This window comes from Phacochoerus africanus, chromosome 11, assembly GCF_016906955.1.
Source record: "Phacochoerus africanus isolate WHEZ1 chromosome 11, ROS_Pafr_v1, whole genome shotgun sequence".
Lineage (NCBI taxonomy): Eukaryota > Metazoa > Chordata > Mammalia > Artiodactyla > Suidae > Phacochoerus > Phacochoerus africanus.
This window is the reverse complement of record NC_062554.1, coordinates 119,148,295-119,169,928: the sequence shown is the minus strand read 5'-3', so window position 1 is coordinate 119,169,928 and position 21,634 is coordinate 119,148,295. Positions and strand designations below refer to the sequence as shown.

General features: G+C 40.9%; 1 protein-coding gene across 4 annotated transcripts in view; it reads left to right on the top strand.

Moving 5' to 3' along the window:
- The window catches only part of LOC125111392 (quinone oxidoreductase-like protein 2), a 41,157-nt gene extending 19,893 nt beyond the window's left edge, over positions 1-21,264 (top strand). Inside the window, exons 10-11 of one of the 4 annotated variants that reach the window (XR_007130859.1) lie at positions 19,569-20,479; positions 20,690-21,264. Coding sequence is in view for 3 of the 4 variants with exons in the window: in XM_047753337.1 (XP_047609293.1) it covers positions 19,569-19,637 (69 nt within the window). In the remaining variant the exon portion in view is untranslated. Of the gene's footprint in view, positions 1-4,013; positions 4,110-19,568 lie in introns of those variants that run through there. The other 3 variants (XM_047753337.1, XM_047753339.1, XM_047753338.1) reach the window with 3 other exon arrangements.
- Positions 21,265-21,634: the final 370 nt, after the last annotated feature.

Below are 21,634 nucleotides of genomic sequence, written 5' to 3'. Positions count from 1 at the left end.
TTCCTTCGTGAATCAGTTAACATATTGGAAACAATTATTTATTAGAACCTGCTTTGGCTTGGAAAATGACTGCTGTACTTCTATTTGTATAGTGCTAGACATTCTGGTGCTTTCTAGCTTACATATTCTCCTGAATTAGTAGGCTTATGGATTTGACCTTGATGGTTGATATTAATATGACCTACTTTGGACCAAAGCCTGTTTAGCAGATATAGGGTGTGAACTTCCAGAGCATTCTCTGCTTTTCCTTCATTGACTTGTAATTACCTGTTTGATGCCTGTCATTCCCTCAGACCATAAACTCCACGCAGGCAGGGTCCATGTGCTGTTTGCACTTCTCATCTCCAGATGCTGGCAGGTCCTCACATATTTATTGGATGAATGATTGAGAGTGTAGGGCTCTAGGGTCAGGCCACCAGAGTTCAGACCCTGGTGCTGTCACTCATCTGGTTATGGGCAAACGACTACCTCTTTGTGACTTTGTTTCCCCATCTGTAGTGAGGGCAGTAATATACCCTCCCTCCTAGGTGGTTATGAGGATGAAATAAGACAACACTAGAAAAGCACACAGTAAACACTATATTTTTATTTTATTTTATTTTATTTTTTGTCTTTTTGCTATTTCTTGGGCCGCTCCCGCGGCATATGGAGGTTCCCAGGCTAGGGGTCAAATCAGAGCTGTAGCCTCCGGCCTACGCCAGAGTCACAGCAATGTGGGATCTGAGCTGCAAGCCGCCTCTGCAACCTACACCACAGCTCTCAGCAACGCCGGATCGTAAACCCACTGAGCAAGGGCAGGGATTGAACCCGCAACCTCATGGTTCCTAGTCGGATTCGTTAACCACTGCGCCACGATGGGAACTCCCCAACAGTATATTTTTTAAAGCGAAATGCGTCGTCATTATAAAATACAGACTTGAGCCTTTTCAGTTCCCTGAACTGTAACACTTTTGCATTGACGTTTTGTTTTATTTTTTGTTTTTATTTTTTATTTTTTTGGTCTTTTTTGTCTTTTTAGGGCAGCACCTGCGGCAAATGGAGGTTCCCAGGCTAGGGGTCCAATCAGAGCTGTTGCTGCTGGCCTACACCACAGCCACAGCCATGACAGATCCGAGCCGCATCTGTGACCGACACCACAGCTCATGGCAACATTGGATCCTTAACCCACTGAGCGAGGCCAAGGATCGAACCTGCAACCTCATGGTTCCTAATCAGATTTGTTTCCGCTGCACCAAGACGAGAATGCCACGTTGACATTTTAGAGGGTAAGATTAGAGACCAGTCTTCAGATTTTGAATTTTAACTGGAATTTCTTGTTTTCTGAAGGGTTATATCTCTGCCATGACGGGTGGCTCGTGACTAGGCCCATGATCAGCCCCATGGTGTTATTTAGATGTACCGAGTTTGTTTTCTGTAGGGAGCTGCCCACACATTTCGACCTGACACAGTACTTAAATCTCACAGATCTGAACTTGTTTATGAAGTGAAGGATGGGTGAGATCACCACGTGAACAGATTTAAGAGATAGAAAATGTTTGTTTGAGGTTTCCTGAGTGTATCTGTGGCATATTCTTCTTCTTTTTCTTCTTTTTTTTTTTTTTGGCCACACCTGCAGTATTTAGAAGTTCCCAGGGCAGAGATAGAACCCACACTGCAGCAGCAACCCAAATCACTGCAGTGACAGTGCTAGCTCCTTAATCCGCTGTGCCACCAGGGAACTCCCATGTGGCATAATCTTAAAAATTAAATTACTCTTTTGGTTTAGGTGACATATTAGTCTTAGCCCATTGCTCTAGACGCAGTTTATGGGCCTCTCCATATTGACTGGTCCTCCCTGCCCCAGGCCTTGGCTGCTGTCACACTTCTCCCATCCCTGAAGCCCAGGTCCTTTGTCCAGGATCCATCTCCTGACACTGGTGATTGTCTCACGCTTTCCCCAAGGGTAGGGCTGATCTTTGGCAGAGCTTCTGACTTGCTCATCAGGGTGAGAGCTGCTGCAGCTCTGGTGCAGAGGTCTCATCTGAAGGGTCTGCCGGAGTTATGGCTTCCCCAGAAACTATATGCAGGAAACACTATATGCAGGAAACTATATGCAGGAAGAGTGAGGATGCTCCCCCATGTGCAGGGTTGGACAAGTGAGAGGCAGGAGATAAATCTCTTGCCTTTCCTTTCCTGATGGGCTGCTTCAATGTGCCCTGGGTCCACACGGCCTCTTTGGAGACTCCCCCATGTGAACCACAACCAGCTGTGTGTCCCCCTGCAGCCGTGACCAGGTCAGGGTCAGTAACACACACCTTGTGGTTCCTCTTCCTCCTCCTGATCCCACTCCCTTTCCCCACACCTGCTTCTGTGGGATCGCAATGTGGCATTAGAGCATGTGTTATGATCAGGCTTTATTTTCTAAGGAACCCAGGCTGACACTTAATTTTGAAAATGTATTTATTTTTGTGCTTAATAATACATGGCTTGACTTTGTTTTTATTTATGTATTTATTTGTATTTTTTGTCTTTTTTTTTTTTTTTTTTAAGGGCTGCACCTGCGGCATATGGAGGTTCCCAGGCTAGGGGTCCTACACCAGAGCCACAGCAACACGGGATCCGAGCCGCTGTCTGTGACCCACACCACAGCTCATGGCAACACCGGATCCTTAACCCACTGAGCGAGGCCAGGGATTGAACTGACTTTTTTAAAAGTCAGTTTTATTGAGGTATGATTTACATGCAGTAAAATTCACTCTAAATTTGCAAAACATATATAATCCCCTTGCAGTTAGGATATAGACCATTTCTAGCATTCCTCAAAGTTACCTTGTGCCCCTTTGTCAGCAGTCCCCTTTTCCTACCCCCACAACCCCTGGCAACCACTGATCTGTTTTCTTTCCCCATAGTGTTGTCTTTTGCAGAATGTCAGACTAATGGAATCATACAGCATGTAGCCTTTTGGGTCTGATTTTTTCAGTTTTGCGTGGTGCTTCTGAGGTTCTTCCATGTTTTTTGCACAAGTCAATGATTTGTTCGTCTTTTTTTTTTTTCCTTTTTTGGCTGCACCCATATGAAAGTTCCTGGGTGAGGGACTGAATTTGCACCACAGCAGTGACAATGCTGGATCCTTACCCACTAGGCCACTGGGGAACTCCCAGTAGTTTGTTCTTTTTATTGCCAAACAGTATCTCATTGCATTGATGTATGCAACTTGTTTTTTCCCTCACCAGTTAATAGAAGATTATTTTCAATTTTTGTCGATGGTGAAGAAATCTTCTGTAAACTGTCATGTATAAGTTTAGTATAGGCATAAGTTTTTATTTACTTTAGGACTGGGATTTCTGGGTCATGTGCTAAGTGTGTGTTTAAACTTTTTTTTTTAAATTTACGCAGACATTAAACTACTTTACTTACAGAGCAGAAGGTAGCCCCCCCCCCCCCAGTCTCCAATGGTGACTAGAGAACATTATTAGATAAGAATGTCTCCTATGTCGACTCCTACAAATAATGTATATTGATGCTTCTCAAGAAGGGGCAAGCTGGGTAAATCAGCAGCTTGCTCTCTATGGCATAGTTACTGAGAAGCAATTCTGTTGCAGTCTTTACAGCCCATGATTTTGAAGACAAGGCCATGGTTATTGCATTCCTATCAGAGCCTCTAGTACATGGGTTTCTTCCCTCCCTCTGTGCCTTCCTTTCTTTCTTTTTATTATATTCTGAATTAGAAACTGGTACTCCAACATACACTGTTTGAACATTTCAGATTTTGTTTGTACAGATTTGCCGCTACATATCTACCTTTTATGACGTCCGAACTGTTTATCAAAGTGGTTGTATTATTTTGCATTTCCACCAACAATGTGTAAGTGTTTTAGTTGCTTTGCATCTGCTGAAGCTTAGTATTATCAGTTGTTTTCTTTAATTTTAGCTGTTCCAGTAGGTGCAGCGTGGTATCTGATTGTGGGTTTAATTTGCATTTCTCTAATGAATAATAATGATCTTGAATATCTTATCATATGCTTGCTTACCAGCTGTATCTTTTCTGGTGAAAGGCATTGACTGACTTTTAAGAGATTCAGAGAGGACAAGATGGCGGAGGAGTAGGGGGACACGCTTGCCCTCTCCCACAAACACAACAAAAAAAGCACATCTACAGAATAAGTGACTTGCACAGAACAGCAACCAATCGCTGGCAGAGGAACCTAAACTCCAATAACGGCAAGAAGTTCGTGACATTACTGGGCAGAACGGGAGAAAAGAGGAGAGTGAGAGAAGGTGAATCTGAGCGGGATGGGCACTCCCGAGAGGGAACTGCGGAGGAGAAAGGGATCCCGCACCCTGGAAAGTCACCTACACGGGGGAAAGATCAAACGAACCGGAGGAATCTCCAGATGCAGAGAAGAGTGTAGCAGTAAGTTGGAGTACGGAGAAGCCGATCAAGAACCGAACAGACCATCTGAACTACGGGCACAGTCACCAAAAATTGAGATGCCTGGGTGGGGGCTGGGCACCGAGTCCTCGGCTCCAGAGGTTAGTCCGCGAGAACGGGCCGGTGGGGGCGGGGTGGAGCGGAAACTGCTTGGGAGGTCTAGAAACCATTTGAAGGGGCAGAGACTGCCTGGGAGACTAGAAAACAAAGCTGTCGCAGAGGAAGGGAGCAATACTCTAGGGGCGGGGAAGTGGAAAGCCGCATCAGAGGGAACCTGGGAGAAGAGCCTGGTCTGTGCCCGTGCTGGGGAGGGGAGAGAAGAAGGGGTGGGTCCCCATAGAATACCCCCCACGCCACAGCAAGCTTACAGGCCCGCTAGCTAGCTGAAAGCTGTGCTTCCCAGTGCATCCCCTCCCCCCACCCCCGCCACCCGCTGCGCTCTCGCCGAACCTGGGGCTGCCTGCCATCCAGGAGGGCTGGCCTCAACAATTGCCTGAAGCCTACCACCGCAGGGGCTGTCCCTGCACAGGCCTGCTTGCCCTTTGGAGGGGCTACACTTCCGCAGAGTAGCACCAAACACCACCAGCCCCCGAGAAAAGGCCTGCAGCCCAGAAAAGCTAGAACAAGCCTAGCCAGGCCGTGAATAGATCTGCCTAATTCTCAGACGGTTTTTCTGAGTTGGGCTGCCCCAGGGAGGAGCCTCTTGGATTTCCAACGGCCCTGCTACCCGCCCAAGCCCTGAGGGGGTGCCAAGACCTAGTGGACCAGCTGCATAGGACTGCCAGCTCCAGGCAGGACCCCCTACAGCCCAGAAAAGCTGCAACAAGCCTGGCCGAGTCAGGAAAAGATCTCAGACAGTTTTTCTGAGTCAGGCTGCCCTGGGGAGGAGCCTCTTGGGTCTCCAACGGCCCTGCTACCCGCCCAAGCCCCCAGGGGGTGCCAAGACCTAGTGGACCAGCTGCATAGGACTGCCAGCACCAGGTAGGACCCCCTGCAGCCCAGAAAAGCTGCAACAAGCTTGGCCAGACTGTGAAAAGATCCGCCTACATTCTCAGGCCGTCCTTCTGAGTTGGGCTGCCCTAGGGAGGAGCCTCTTAGGTTCTCAGTGACCCAGATAGCTGCTCCAGCCCCCAGGGGGTGCTGCACTCCTGAGGAACAGCTGCCCAACACTGCCAACCCCCTGCAAGAACTCCACAGCCTAAAAACACCAGAGCAAGCTCTGCATGACCAAGTGAAATCTGCTACCATCGTGGTGTGGACCTCCCAGTCCTGTCTGCCCTCAGGAAGTCCTCCTTTGCTTCAAAGAAACACTGTTAGTCCCATCAACACTCCAGAAAAGCCACACTGCCTCAAAAAAGATTGACCAACAACGCCAGCCCTCAGGAAATATTCCACGGCAGTGACAAGGCAAACACTGCCCGATCACGGAGAGTACAACTCCCTCAGGAGAAAGAAAACAACAAGCAAGATGAAGAAGCTGAGAAACCACCCCCAGTCAAACCAACAGGAGAACTCACCTAAAACAGTCAACAATGAAACATCTCTGCAGTCTGACAGACCTGGAGTTCAAAAGAGAAATAGGGAAAATACTGAAGGAATTAAGAGAAGATATTAACAGTAATGCAGATACCCTCAGAAAGGAACTAGAAAATATGAGGAGGAGCCAAGAAAAACTAGAACATTCATTTGCAGAGATGCAAACTGAACTAAGGGCAGTAAAAACCAGAATGAATAATGCAGAAGAACGAATCAGTGATATGGAAGATAGAATAATGGAAATCACTCAATCCAGTCAACAGACAGAAAACTGAATCAAAAAACTGGAAAGCAATATAAGAGACCTATGGGATAATATAAAGCGGGCCAATCTACGCATAATAGGAATTCCAGAAGGAGTAGAAAAAGATAAGGGGATGGAAAATATATTTGAAGAAATTATCGCTGGAAAGTTCCCAAATCTAAAGGATACTGGGTTCAAGATACAAGAAGCACAGAGGGCCCCAAACAAACTGAACCCAAACAGACCCACACCAAGACACATCATAATAAAAATGGCCAAAGTTAGTGATAAAGAGAGGATCCTAAAGGCAGCAAGAGAAAAACAATGTTACCTACAAGGGAACCCCCATAAGAATATCAGCTGATTTCTCTACAGAAACACTACAGGCCAGGAGGGAATGGCAAGAGATATTTAAAGTGCTAAAAGGAAAAAATATGCAACCTAGAATACTCTATCCAGCAAGAATATCATTTAAAATAGAAGGGGAAATAAAAATTTTTTCCAACAAACAAAAACTTAAAGAATACTGCAACACAAAACCCAGGTTAAAGGAAATATTGAAAGGGCTTCTCTAAACCAAAAAGAAAGAAAGGAAAGGGAAGAAAGAAGAAAAGAAAAAAAAAAGAAGAAGAGGAAGGACTAGGACTGAGGAAACCGCAATCAGAGAGCAGTCACTCATATAAGCCAGCATACAGATTTAATCATGAACAGGCCTCAAACAAAATAAAATTAAAAAGAAAAAAATAAAAAAGAGTCATCAAAACCATAAAATGTGGGCAAGGGATGTTAGGAAGTAAATAACCCTTTTTGTTTGTATGTTTCTCTTCTTAATTTTAATATAGTAATGAAGTGTTTGAACTTACAGGACCATCAGGCTAAAACACACAATTATGGGAAGGGGTTAGCATACTTAAAAAACAGGGCAACCACAAGCCAAAACCAAATATTGCATTTGCAAAAATGAAAAAAAAAAGTACACTCAAGCAGATAATAACAGGAGACCATCCAACCAAAAAAAAAAAAAAAAGAAGAAAGGAAGAATGGAGAACCATAGAATCAACTGGAACACGAGGTTCAAATGGCAATAAATAATCATCTATCAATTATCACCTTAAATGTCAATGGACCGAATGCCCCAATCAAAAGACACAGAGTGGCTGAGTGGATAAAAAGGCAAAAACCTTCAATATGCTGCCTACAAGAAACTCACCTTAGGACAAAAGATACATATAGATTGAAAGTGAAAGGGTGGGGAAAAATATTTCACGCCAATAGACAAGACAGAAAAGCAGGAGTTGCAGCACTCATATCAGACAAAATAGACTTTAAAACAAAAGACATAAAGAAAGACAAAGAAGGACACTACTTAATGATTAAGGGATCCATCCAAGGAGAGGATGTTACTATCGTCAACATATATGCCCCAAATACAGGAGCACCCAGATACATACAACAAATATTAACAGACATAAAGGGAGATATTGATGAGAATACAATCATAGTAGGAGACCTTAATACCCCCTCACATCAATGGACAGATCCTCTAGACAGAAAACCAATAAAGCAACAGAGATCCTAAAGGAAACAATAGAAAAGTTAGACTTAATTGATATCTTCAGGACACTACATCCAAAAAAAGCAGAATACACATTCTTTTCAAATGCTCATGGAACATTCTCAAGAATTGACCACATCTTGGGACACAAAGCTAATCTCAATAAATTTAGGAGCATAGAAATTATCTCAAGTATCTTCTCTGACCACAATGTCATGAAATTAGAAACCAACCATGGGAAAAGGAAAGAGAAAAAACCTACCACATGGAGACTAAACAACATGCTACTAAAAAACCAATGGGTCAATGAGGAAATCAAGAAGGAAATTAAAAACTACCTTGAAACAAATGATAATGAAGACACAACCGCTCAAAATTTATGGGATGCTGCGAAAGCAGTGCTCAGAGGGAAATTTATAGCAATACGGGCCTTTCTCAAAAAAGAAGAAAGATCCCAAATGGACAACTTAACCCTCCACCTAAATGAATTAGAAAAAGAAGAACAAAAAAGTCCTAAAGTCAGCAGAAGGAAGGAAATTATAAAGATCAAAGAAGAAATCAATAAAATAGAGACTCAAAAAATAGAGAAAATTAGTAAAACCAAGAGCTGGTTATTTGAAAAGGTGAACAAAATTGACAAACCCCTGGCCAGACTCACTAAAAAGAGGAGAGAAAGAACCCAAATAACCAAAATTAGAAATGAAAAAGGAGAAATCACAATGGATACAGCAGAAATACAAGAAAACATAAGAGAATACTATGAACAACTATATGGCAACAAGTTTGACAATCTGGAAGAAATGGACAATTTTCTAGAATCTTACAGCCTGCCAAAACTGAATCAAGTAGAAACAGACCAACTGAACAGACCGATCACTAGAAATGAAATTGAAGAGGTCATAAAATCACTCCCTACAAATAAAAGTCCAGGACCAGATGGCTTCACAGGTGAATTTTATCAAACATATAAAGAGGAATTGGTGCCCATCCTCCTTAAACTCTTTCAAAAGGCTGAAGAAGAAGGAATACTCCCAAAGACATTCTATGATGCCACCATCACCCTCATTCCAAAACCAGACAGAGATACCACCAAAAAAGAAAACTATCACCCAATATCATTGATGAATATAGATGCAAAAATTCTCAACAAAATCTTAGCCAACCGAATCCAACAACATACCAAAAAATTATACACCATGACCAGGTTGGGTTCATCCCAGGTTCACAAGGATGGTTCAATATACGCAAATCAATCAGCATCATACACCACATTAACAAAAAAAAAAAAAGTCAAAAATCATATGATCATCTCAATAGACGCAGAAAAAGCATTTGACAAAGTCCAACATCCATTCATGATCAAGACCCTCGCCAAAGTGGGTATAGAGGGAACATTCCCGAATATAATCAAAGCCATTTATGAGAAACCCACAGCAAATATAATACTCAATGGGGAAAAACTGAAAGCCTTCTCACTCAAATCTGGAACAAGACAGGGATGCCCACTCTCACCACTGCTCTTCAACATAGTTTTGGAAGTCCTAGCCACAGCAATTAGACAAACAAAAGAAATCAAAGGCATCCATATAGGAAGAGAAGAGATAAAACTGTCACTGTATGCAGATGACATGATACTATACATAGAAAACCCAAAGGACTCAACCCCAAAACTACTTGAACTGATTAATAAATTCAGCAAAGTAGCAGGATATAAGATTAACATTCAGAAGTCAGTTGCATTTCTGTATACCAGCAATGAAATATTAGAAAAGGAATACAAAAATATAATACCTTTTAAAATTGCACCTCACAAAATCCAATACCTCGGAATACACCTGACCAAGGAGGTAAAGGACCTATATGCCGAGAACTATAAAACTTTAATCAAAGAAATCAAAGAAGACGTAAAGAAATGGAAAGATATTCCATGTTCCTGGATTGGGAAAATCAATATTGTAAAAATGGCCATACTACCCAAAGCAATCTACAGAGTCAATGCAATCCCTATCAAATTACCCATGACATTTTTCACAGAACTAGAACAAACAATCCAAACATTTATATGGAAACACAAAAGACCCAGAATCACCAAAGCAATCCTGAGAAACAAAAACCAAGCAGGAGGCATAACTCTCCCAGACTTCAAGAAATACTACAAAGCCACAGTCATCAAAACAGTGTGGTACTGGTATCAAAACAGGCAGACAGACAATGGAACAGAATAGAGAATCCGGAAATAAACCCTGACACCTATGGTCAATTAATCTTTGACAAGGGAGGCAAGAACATCAAATGGGAAAAAGAAAGTCTATTCAGCAAGCATTGCTGGGAAACCTGGACAGCTGCATGCAAAGCAATGAAACTAGAACACACCCTCACACCATGCAAAAAAATAAACTCCAAATGGCTGAAAGACTTAAATGTAACACAGGACACCATCAAACTCCTAGAAGAAAACATAGGCAAAACACTCTCTGACATCAACATCATGAATATTTTCTCAGGTCAGTCTCCCAAAGCAATAGAAATTAGAGCAAAAATAAACCCATGGGACCTCATCAAACTGAAAAGCTTTTGCACAGCAAAGGAAACCCAAAAGAAAACAAAAAGAGAACTTACAGAATGGGAGAAAATAGTTTCAAATGATGCAACCGACAAGGGCTTAATCTCTAGAATATATAAACAACTTGTACAACCCAACAGCAAAAAAGCCAATCAATCAATGGAAAAATGGGCAAAAGACCTGAATAGACATTTCTCCAAAGAAGATATACAGATGGCCAACAAACACATGAAAAAATGCTCAACATCGCTGATTATAAGAGAAATGCAAGTCAAAACTACCATGAGATATCACCTCACACTAGTGAGAATGGCCATCATTAATAAATCCACAAATAACAAGTGCTGGAGAGGTTGTGGAGAAAAGGGAACCCTCCTGCACTGTTGGTGGGAATGGAAACTGGTACAGCCACTATGGAGAACAGTTTGGAGATACCTTAGAAATCTATACATAGAACTTCCATATGACCCCGCAATCCCACTCTTGGGCATCTATCCGGACAAAACTCTACTTAAAAGAGACACGTGCACCCGCATGTTCATTGCAGCACTATTCACAATAGCCAGGACATGGAAACAACCCAAATGTCCATCAACAGATGATTGGATTCAGAAGAGGTGGTATGTATACACAATGGAATACTACTCAGCCATAAAAAATAATGACATGATGCCATTTGCAGCAACATGGATGGAACTAGAGAATCTCATACTGAGTGAAATGAGCCAGAAAAAGACAAATACCATATGATATCACTTATAACTGGAATCTAATATCCAGCACAAATGAACATCTCCTCAGAAAAGAAAATCATGGACTTGGAGAATAGACTTGTGGCTGCCTGATGGGAGGGGGATGGAGTGGGAGGGATCAGGAGCTTGGGGTTATCAGACACAACTTAGAATAGATTTACAAGGAGATCCTGCTGAATAGCATTGAGAACTTTGTCTAGATACTCATGTTGCAACAGAAGAAAGGCTGGGGGAAAAATGTAATTGTAATGTATACATGTAAGGATAACCTGACCCCCTTGCTGTACAGTGGGAAAATTAGAAAAAAATTAAAAAAAAATAAAAGAAGATTCAGATTAACTTGTATCAGAGCAATGATCTGATGACTGTAACTATGACAGTATATCACCAACTAAACGTTTTTACCTTTTAAAAACAACCCTGCTCAGTCCCCCATGTATTCATTCATTCATGAGTTTATTCTTCAGACCTCCACTGGGTATATTCTGTATGCCAATCAATAAAAAGTGAGGCTTAAGGAATTTATTTTTTAGTTGGAAGAGTCTCAGGACAGTGCTGATAGGAGGAAGAGTTGGTTTCTAATAGAAAGCATGAATCAGCATAATGTATTTAGGGAACCGTAGGTTACCCTAGCTATCCCTATTTGATGAGCTAATTAAAAATTCCAACAGCAGAACCTAAAACAAAAACAATATCCTCACCCTGCCCCCAAATTCCAGGTTACATATCTCCAGAGACAAATTTAATTATGGCTTCATCTGCTGCAGGGCAGAGAACCGAGATTCTGGGAACAGCCTGTGGATCCATCTAGGCATCAGTATGGAGCAGCCTCCCTCTCTGTGACACAGCCTATGGAACACAGAAAGGGGAAAGTGTCCCCAGGCATCTGAAATATCTATCAAGAGACTCCCATCCAAAGCTGTGTACTTTGCTTCTTAGTCTCTCACTCAGAGCTTTATCACTTTTATTAAACATCTGTTGTCTATATTCCCAGTCCAGATAGAAGCCACAGGGCAGAAAGGGACAGAGCTAGGTTATTTTTAGAAGTAGCTATCGGAACTGAAGAGGCAGCTGGACATAGAATTAACAGAACATCTGAAAAAGAGAAGGCAAAAGAATGGATGTTCAAAACTAGGAGGTTCCCAAGTCATGGAACAAAAAGGTTATGTTTCCCCCGCTCCAATATTATCTTTTAAAGAAGTCAGGTAAAGATGTGCTACATTTTAATAAAGATTAATGACGAATGATTAAAAATAAGCTTAAGCATTTGAAGGGGCAACTTTCTTTTTATGTTGACGTTTATTTGCGGGAGATTTCTCATTTCTCTAGGATGCCAGGTGAAAAGAAATATCACTCTCTCAATTATGCTTGTTTTCCCAAGTATTTTCTGTTGTTAGGTTATGACAGATCTCTGGGAGCGAGCACTTCCAACTGATAGGGAGAGTGAGGCAGCCGTGAGTCACCTGGAGATGTACCTTTGAGAGATCAACAGGGTGGAGATGAGAGTTTCAAACATGTCTTAGACCTCTTCTCCCTCCTCTGAGTGCATCTAAATTTGCATAGATTGGAAAGGTCTCTGTAAGGTGCAAAGCCTTGAAAGACAGATGTTCTTTTTTTATTTTTTAATTTAAAAAAATTTTAAAAATTTTATTCAGGTAGAGTTGATTTACAGTGTTGTGTTAATTTCTGCTATACAGTAAAGTGATTCGGTTATATACATACATATTCTTTTTCATATTCTTTTCCATGACGGTTCATCACAGGATTTTGAATGTAGTTCCCTGTACTACCCAGGAAGACCTTGATGTTCATCCATCCTCTATGTACTAACTTGTATCTGCTAATCCCAGACTTCTCATCCTTCTCTCCCCCACAACCCCTCCCCCTTGGCAATCACAAATCTGTGATTCTGTGGTCACAAATCTCTATGTCTATGAGTTTGAGTGTTTCTGTTTCAGAGATGTGTTCATTTGTGCCATATTTTAGATCCCACATATAAGTGATATCACATGATATTCATGATATTTGTCTTTCTCTTTCTGACTTACTTTGTTTAATATGATAATCTCTCAGTTTGTCCATGATGCTGCAGATGGCATTATTTCATATATATATATATATATATATATTTATATATATATGAACACATACACACACACACACACAAGCACATATACATACACACACTACATCTTCTTTATTCATTCTTCTATGGAGAGACATTTAGGTGGTTTCCATGCCTTGGCTATTGTGACTAGTGCTGCTGTGAACATAGGAGTGCATGTATCTTTTGAATCATAGTTTTATCTGGGTATATGCCCAGGAGTGGGATTTCTAGATCATTTGGTAATTCTATGTGTAGTTTTTTGAGGAACCTCCATACTGTTTTCCATAGGGCTGCACCAGTTTACTTTCCCACCAACAGTGAAGGGAAGGTTCCCTTTCCTCCACACCCTCTCCAGCATTTATTATTTGTAGACTTTTTAGTGATGGCCATTCTGACTGGTGTGAGGTGGTACCTCATGTAGTTTTTTGATTTGCATTTCTCTAATAATTAGTGATGATAAGCATCTTTTCACGTGCATATTGGCCGTCTGTATGTCGTCTTTTTTTTTTTTTGTCTTTTTGCTATTTCTTTGGGCCTCTCCCGCGGCATATGGAGGTTCCCAGGCTAGGGGTCGAATCAGAGCTGTAGCCACCAGCCTACGCCAGAGCCACAGCAACGCGGGATCCGAGCTGTGTCTGCAACCTACACCACAGCTCACAGCAATGCCGGATCGTTAACCCACTGAGCAAGGGCAGGGACCGAACCCGCAACCTCATGGTTCCTAGTCAGATTCGTTAACCACTGCACCGCGACTGGAACTCCTGTATGTCATCTTTGGAGAAATATCTATTTAGGTCTTCCGCCCATTTTTCGTTTTTTTGTTTGTTTGGTTACTGAGTTGTATGAGCCATTTGTATGTTTTGGAAATAAAGCCCTTGTTGGTTGCATTGTTTGCAAATATTTTCTCTTAGTCTGTAGGTTGTCTTTCACTTTGTTTATGGTTTCCTTTGCTGTACAACAGCTTATAAATTTGATTAGGTCCCATTTGTTTTTTTGTTTTTGTTCTTTTTTTTTTTTTTGCTTTTATTTCCATTGCCTTGAGAGACTGCCCTAAGAAAACATAGGTATGATTTATGTCAAAGAATGTTTTGCCTACATTCTCTTCTAGGAGTTTCATGGTATTGTGTCTTATATTTAAGTCTTTAAGACAAATAAAAGTCTTGAAAGACTTGAGTTTAGTTTTGTGCATGGTGTGAGGTGTGTTCTAGCTTCGTTGACTCACATGCAGTTATCCAGCTTAACCACTTCTTGAAGAGACTGTCTTTTCCCCATTGTATATTCTTGCCTCCTTTGTCGAAGATTAACTGACCATAGATATGTGGGTTTATTTCTGGGGTCCCTATGCAGTTCCATTGATCCATATGTCTGTTTTTGTGCCAGTACCATGCTTTTTTGATTACTGTGGCTTTGTAGTATTATCTAAAGTCTTGGAGGGTTATGCCTTTTGCTTTGTTCTTTTTCCTCAGGATTGCTTTGGCCATTCTGGGTCTTTTTTTAGTTCCATATAAATTTTAGGATTATTTGTTCTAGTTCTGTGAAAAATGTCACGGGTTATTTGACAGGGATGGCATTAAAACTGTATATTGCTTTTGGGTAGTATGTCCATGTTAGCAATATTAATTCTTCCAATACTAGAGCACAAGATATCTTTCTGTTTCTTTGAATCATCTTCAGTTTCCTTTATTAATGTTTTGTAGTTCTCAGCATGTAAGTCCTTTACCTCCTTGGTGAGGTTTATTCCTAAATATTTTATTTTTGGGATACTGTTTTAAAGGGGATTATTTGTTTATATCCCCTTTCTGATATTTCATTGTTAGGTTAAATAAGTCAGAAAGAGAAATACCATATGATATCACTTATATCTGGAATCTAATATAGGGCACAAATGAACCTTTCCATGGAAAAGAAAATCATGGACGTGGAGAACAGGCTTGTGGTTGCCAAGGGGGAGGGGGAGGGAGTGAGATGGGCTGGGAATTTTGGGTTCATAGATGCAAACTATTGCCTTTGGAATGGATTAGCAATGAATTCCTGCTATATAGCACTGGGAACTATATCTGGTCACTTATGATGGGCCATGATAATGTGAGAAAAAGGAATGTATATGTGTATTGTGACTGGGTCACCTTGCTGTACAGTAGAAAATTGACAGAACACTGTAAACCAGCTATAATGGATAAAAAATAAAAATCATTAAATAAGTAAAAAAAGAAATGCAACCAGTTTCTGTAGGTTAATCTTGTATCCTGCTACCTTGCTGAATTTGTTTATCAGTTTATTAGTTTTTGCATGGAGGAAAAACAGGTGTTTTTGAGACTGGGGATTTCATGCTGCAGGGAGATTGCTGCGATTGAGTTCTCTTCTAATTTTTATTTATTTATTTTTCTTATGCTTTCGGAGGAGGATTTTAGGTGGAAAGGGTTTGTTAATCATAATTGTTTTTCGTAGCACATTTTTCTTGTTGGACTACACAAGGTCCATTTTTGGCTTTTACGTTTGCATATTTATGGCTGTCTCTGTACCTATTCCCTTTATTCTCCTTTCCTCCTCTCAAAATCAGTCTCTATAAAGACTGATTTTATTTGGATTTATATTTCCTCATAAAACATACAGAATCATTTTGTGTGCTAATTTATTTTCAAGTGACATAAATGTGCTGTTGGTCTTATTCTGTTTTTTATTTTTTCATGCCATGCTGTCTTTTTAAGATCCACCTGCATTGCTGGTCCTATATCCAGTTTATTACTTCTCGCTGCTGCATAGTAATCAGTAGTGTGCATCTACTGTAGATTATAGATCTATTCCCTGAAGATAAACTCGATTTGATATACTCTTTTTTGTCTTTTTCTTTTAGGGCTGCACTTGCAGCATATGGAAGTTCCTAGGCTAGGGGTTGAATTGGAACTGGCCTACACCACAGCCACAGCAATGCCATATCCAAGCTGCATCTGTGACCTGTGCTGCAGCTTGCAGCAATGCCTTAACCTACTAAGCGGGGCCAGGGATCGAACCCGCATCCTCATGGATACTTGTTGGGTTCTTAACCTGCTGAGCCACAGTGGGAACTCCTGATAAAATTGACTTGATTGCCTGCCATCTAAGCCCTTTGTGCAGTTTTCTGTGGGGCTTTCTGTCTCTTTCTCACTAATTTGCAAAAGTTCCTTCTATAACCTGTGGCTCTCAAACTTAATGTGCACCTGAATCACGATAGGATGCAGATTATGGTTTAATAAGAGTACGATTTAGGCTGCACATTTCTAATAAGCTCCCAGATGATGCAGAAGCCTGCGGTTCTGAACCACCCTATGATTAAAAAGGTTCTAAATGCTAGTTGGAGGCATTACAAAAGTCTGTCCTTCCAAATTTGTCATGGGTTTGTCACCTTTGTTTAGATTTAATGTAATCGAATACATCGGTATTTTTGCCTTTTGGTTAATGCTGTTTGGGGACCTGTTTAATAAGTCCTCTGTCATCCCCAGGTCACAGTAATTCTTTTCTGTTTTCTTTACTCACTTTGTACTTTCATTTCAATCCATTTCATTTCAATCCATCTGAAGTCATTTTTGTGTAGGGTATAAATTAGATAACCAATTTACTCCTGGATCTGAGAAAAAGCTCAGATCCGGTAGTTCATTGTCTCTCAGATCCAGTAGTTCATTGTCTCTTCATTGACTCGTGGTGCTGTCTTTGTCTTATTTCAAGTTCTTAGATAATACATGTAAGTGTCTGCTCTCTACTTTCCGTTCTATTCCCTTGGTTCACATATCTGTTCCTATAATAGTATTATGCTGCTTTATGTTTATAGCTTTGAAGTATGTTTTTAATATCTGGAAGAGTAACTCTTCCACCTGTGTTCTTTTTCAGTTGTGACCTAGCTATTTTGTTGTCATCATTGTTGTTGTTCATTTTAAGGCCACACCTGCAGCATAGGGAGGTTCCCAGGCTGGGAGCTGAGCTGGAGCTGCAGCTGCCAGCCTATACAACAACCGCAGCAATGTGGGATCCGAGCTGCATCTCTGACCTATGTTGCAGCTTACAGCAATGCTGGATCCTTAACCCACTGAGCAAGGCTAGGGATCAAGCTCGCATCCTCACAGACCCTATGTCAGGTTCTTAATTTGCTGAGCCATAATGGGAACTCCAGTTGTGGCCTAGCTATTTGTGACTCCCTATCCTCTTAGATAAATCTTAGAATAAATTTGTTTAGTATCTCAAAAAATCTGGTTGAAATTTTGAATGGAATTGTGTAGACTTTAGAGATTAATTTGGGGAAATATTGGCATTTTTTACAATTTTAAGTTGTTTCATTTGTGAATGGGGATATATTGCTATTTATTCAGATCTTTCATGTTTTAATTTTAAAAAATTTTTATTGATTGATTAATGATCATCTTTTTAGGGCTGTACCGCTGGCATAAGGAAGTTTTCAGACTTGGGGTTGAATTGGAGCTGTAGCTGCTGGCCTATGCCACAACACAGCAACACCAGATCTGAGGCACATCTGTGACCTACACCACAACTCATGGCAACACCAGATCCTTAACCCACTGAGCAAAGCCAGGGTTCGAACCCACATCCTTATGGATACTAGTCAGGTTCATTACCACTGAGCCACCACAGGAACTCCCATGTTTTTGAATAGAGTTTAAGGCTTTTCTCTTTAAAGTCTGGTGGATTATTCTGAATTACATTAATTACAAGTACTTTACTCTTTTTGTTGCCTTTGAGAACGATATTTTATTTCTGTTATATTTCCCAGCTGATTAATTCTGATATAGAGAAATAGCAGTAATTTTTGTAAGTTGATCTTGTATCTTATAAGTTTCCTCTATGTCTTTTCATGGTGTGATAACTCGTTTCTTTTTTTATCATTGAATAAATTGTGTGGATGTACTGCATTCACCTACAGAAGGACATCTTGGTTGCTCCCAGGTTTTGGCCAATATGAACACAGCTGCTATAAACACTCTTGTGTAGGTTTTTGTGTAGATGTAAGTTTTCAACTAATTTGGGTAAATACTTAGGAACATGATTGCTGGATCATATGGTACAATTGTGTTTAGTTTTATAAGAAACTGCCAAACTGCCTTCCAAAGTGGTGGTATGATTTTGCATTCCCACCAGCAATAAATCAGAATTCCCATTGCTCCACGTCCTCATCAGCATTTGGTGGTGTTAGGGTCTGGATTTTAGCCATTCCAATAGGTGTGTGGTAGTATCTCACTGTTGTTTTAATTTGCAATTCTCTGGTGACATATGATATTGATGAGCATCTTTTCATATGCTTATTTGCCATCTGTGTATCTCTTTTAGTAAAGTGTCTGCTCAGAGCTTTTGCACATTCTCAAATGAAGCTACTTGTTTTCTTATTGTTGAATTTTAAGAATTCTTTGCATATTTTAGATACAAGTTCTTTACCAGATATGTATTTTACAAATACTTTTCTCCCAGGTTGTGGCTTATATATGTTTTCTTTTCAGTGTCTTTTTCAGAACAGAAGCTTTTAATTTTAATGATATCCAGTTTGCTAATTTTTTCTTTCGTGGATTGTGCTTTGGTGTTGCATCTGAAAAACTCATTGCCAAACCCAAGGTGCCTTAGATTTCATCCTGTTTTCTTCTGGAAGTTTTGTAGTCTTGCCTTTTACATTTATGTACAAGATCTATTTTGAGTTACTTGTGAAAGATATTAAGGACAGTGTCTTGATTCTATTTTTTCTTTGTATGTGGATGTCCAGTTGTTCTAGAATCATTTCTTAAAAAGAGTATCCTTTTTCCATTGAATTACCTTCTCTCTTTTGTCAAAGACCAGTTGACTCTGTCTGGGTGGGTCTGTTTTTGGGCTCTCTAATCTGTTTCATTGATCTGTTTGTTTATTCTTACACCAGTATCATACTGTCTTGATTAACTGTGGCTGCTTTTTAATTTATGTTTTATAACCTTGTACTTCTGGAAAAGGATTTGAGATAGATTGCAATTTCAGTTATGCAGAAGAAGGGCAATTTTAATAAAAGGTAAAAATTATAACTAAATTATTGATTCTTCTGGCAGTGTGGCTCTATTCTTTCAAAAGCTAGAACACACAGAAATATTACAATACACAGAAATATTACAATAAAGTATGGGCAGGCCTGAGGACTTTTTACCTGCTGTCATTTATCTGACAACATTAAAAATTGTAGTTTAGACAGAGCAAAGTTGAAGTTAGGTTATTCTTATTGTTTACTTTTGAGTTTTGGGGTGATCAGTTATTTCGTTAATATTGCATAGTTAGCTATATACATTTTATTGAAGACACATCTTAATACGTTAGTTAAGAATTGAACCAGCAACAAATGGTTGGTTGAAATATACACATGTGCAAGTCTGACCATATTTTTTTTAATTTTTATTTTTTTTAGGTCAATGATGCCTTCCTTCATGTCATAAATCGCACCTCCACGGGCAAGGTGCTTCTCTCCCTTAAATGAACCCTTACAAACTCAGCATGTCTAAATCCAAAACTCATCCTCCTTCCAAAAAACCTGATTTCCCTTATGTTTCGAAAGGTCTTACCACCTTCCTTATTAATCCAGTTTCAAAATCTTTTCAATTAACCTTTGATTCTGTTTTCTGATTCCTCACAATTAGTGTGATCATATACTTGCTTGTCCAAACTTGGACCCATTTGTGAGTGAAAGGATGCTCTTAGGAACTGCACCAGGGAAACAGGTGTCCCAGGCAAGCCTGTTTGTAATGCATCAGTGGTCAGGTTCTGTCATCCCCATCTCTCGCCTCCATAGCCTCTTTTCCAGTCTAATGATGTCACATATGCTAATTCCAGTCACCCCCTAACTGACTTTCCTACCTTTAAACTACCTTCCTCCTTCCTTGTTACTAAATACTGCCATGGCAACCTTCCCAAAGCACAGCCATGACGGTATTGTCTCTGAACCCTAAATGGCTCACCATCGTCTACAGGGTGGCTTTCAGACTCCTCGAGCTGGCACTTCATGATGACCAGGATTTTGCCCCTGTCTGCTTTCCAGCCTTGTGTTGGACAGCTCCACTGCTCCCTCAGTACTTTCAGATTTCTCGCCTCCCCCACTTTGCTCAAGCAGTTTCCTCTATGCTCTTACCTCTGTTAGACATAAGCCTTCCTCACCTCCAAGACCTACTTCGGCCTTGAGCTTTTCCCCTCTGGAGGGTGGTCATCTCTTCTCTTCCCCTCTTCCCTTCCTGTAGCTTCTCCCCCAGGATGTGTCACACTCTGCCTTGCACCAGCAGGAGCAGCATGTCTAGTGCCGTGAACATAGGAGTCTAAATCCCAGAGGTGGGTTTGAATCCCAGTCTCAGCACTTTGGAGGTGGTTACTGAAGGTCTCCAAGCTTTTGTTTCGCTCCCTGTAAAGTGGGTATTACAATCTCCAGCTCACAAGGTTCATGTGAGCAATACAAGCTGTGGTGGGGCAAGGCACCTGCCTTGGGGTAGGTGGTTAGCATGTGCTGGTCACTGTTATTTCTTCCTCTCCTCCTTTCCCAAGGTTACTTAAGTTCCTTGAAAGCAGGTCTGATTCACCTGTACCACACACCTGTACCACTCACCTAGCGCAGTGAGTTTCCATGGAACTGAGCTGAATTTGAATCATTGCAAGTCTTAGATTATGGGATCAAGTTAAAAATATATTACCCTGGAAGCAAATGTTCATCACAGACAAATGGATAAACAAAAACAAAATTGCTGTATACATACGCTGGAATATCATTCAGCCTTAAAACAGAAGGAAATTTTGACACCTCCTACAACATGGATGGACCTTGAGGACATTATGCCAAGTGTGCTAAGCTGGTCAGTCACTAAAGGACAAATATTGTATAAGCACCTGTGATCGTTAAAGTCATAGAAACAGAAAGTAGACTTGTGGTTGCCAGCACCTGGGGAGAGGAGGAAATGGGGAGTTATGGGTCCAAAGCTCCCCCTCAGGAAGATGAAAAATTTCTCGACATGGATGGTGGTGACAGTGGCATGACACTGTTAATGTGCTGAACGCCGTGGACCCAATCACTTGGAAAATGGTTAAAATGGTAAATTTCATGTTATGTATATTTTACTGATCTAAAAAATACAAAAATAAAAGAATATATTACCCTCCCATCTAAGTGAATTCATTCCGCGAAGAGAACAGAGAGTGGGAGGAGAGTACCTCGCTTAGCCCGACGAAGTCCCCAGTCTCTGCTCGAGTCCTGGTCTGTGAGGAGAGGTTCTTCCCTCTGCTTGGTTATAAACGGTGTTCCCTAGCCCTCCCGCTGCATGAGTGGGGATTCCTCAGAAGAGGGGGGGTAGAGTGAGGATAAAAACACACGCCTGATACCCCAGGGGTGGGGGGACTTCCACTTGTTCTTTTTTGCTTTTGGTTTTGGTTTGACCGCACCCTCAGCATGTCGAAGTTCCTGGGCCAGCGATCAAACCCATGCCACAGCTATACCCA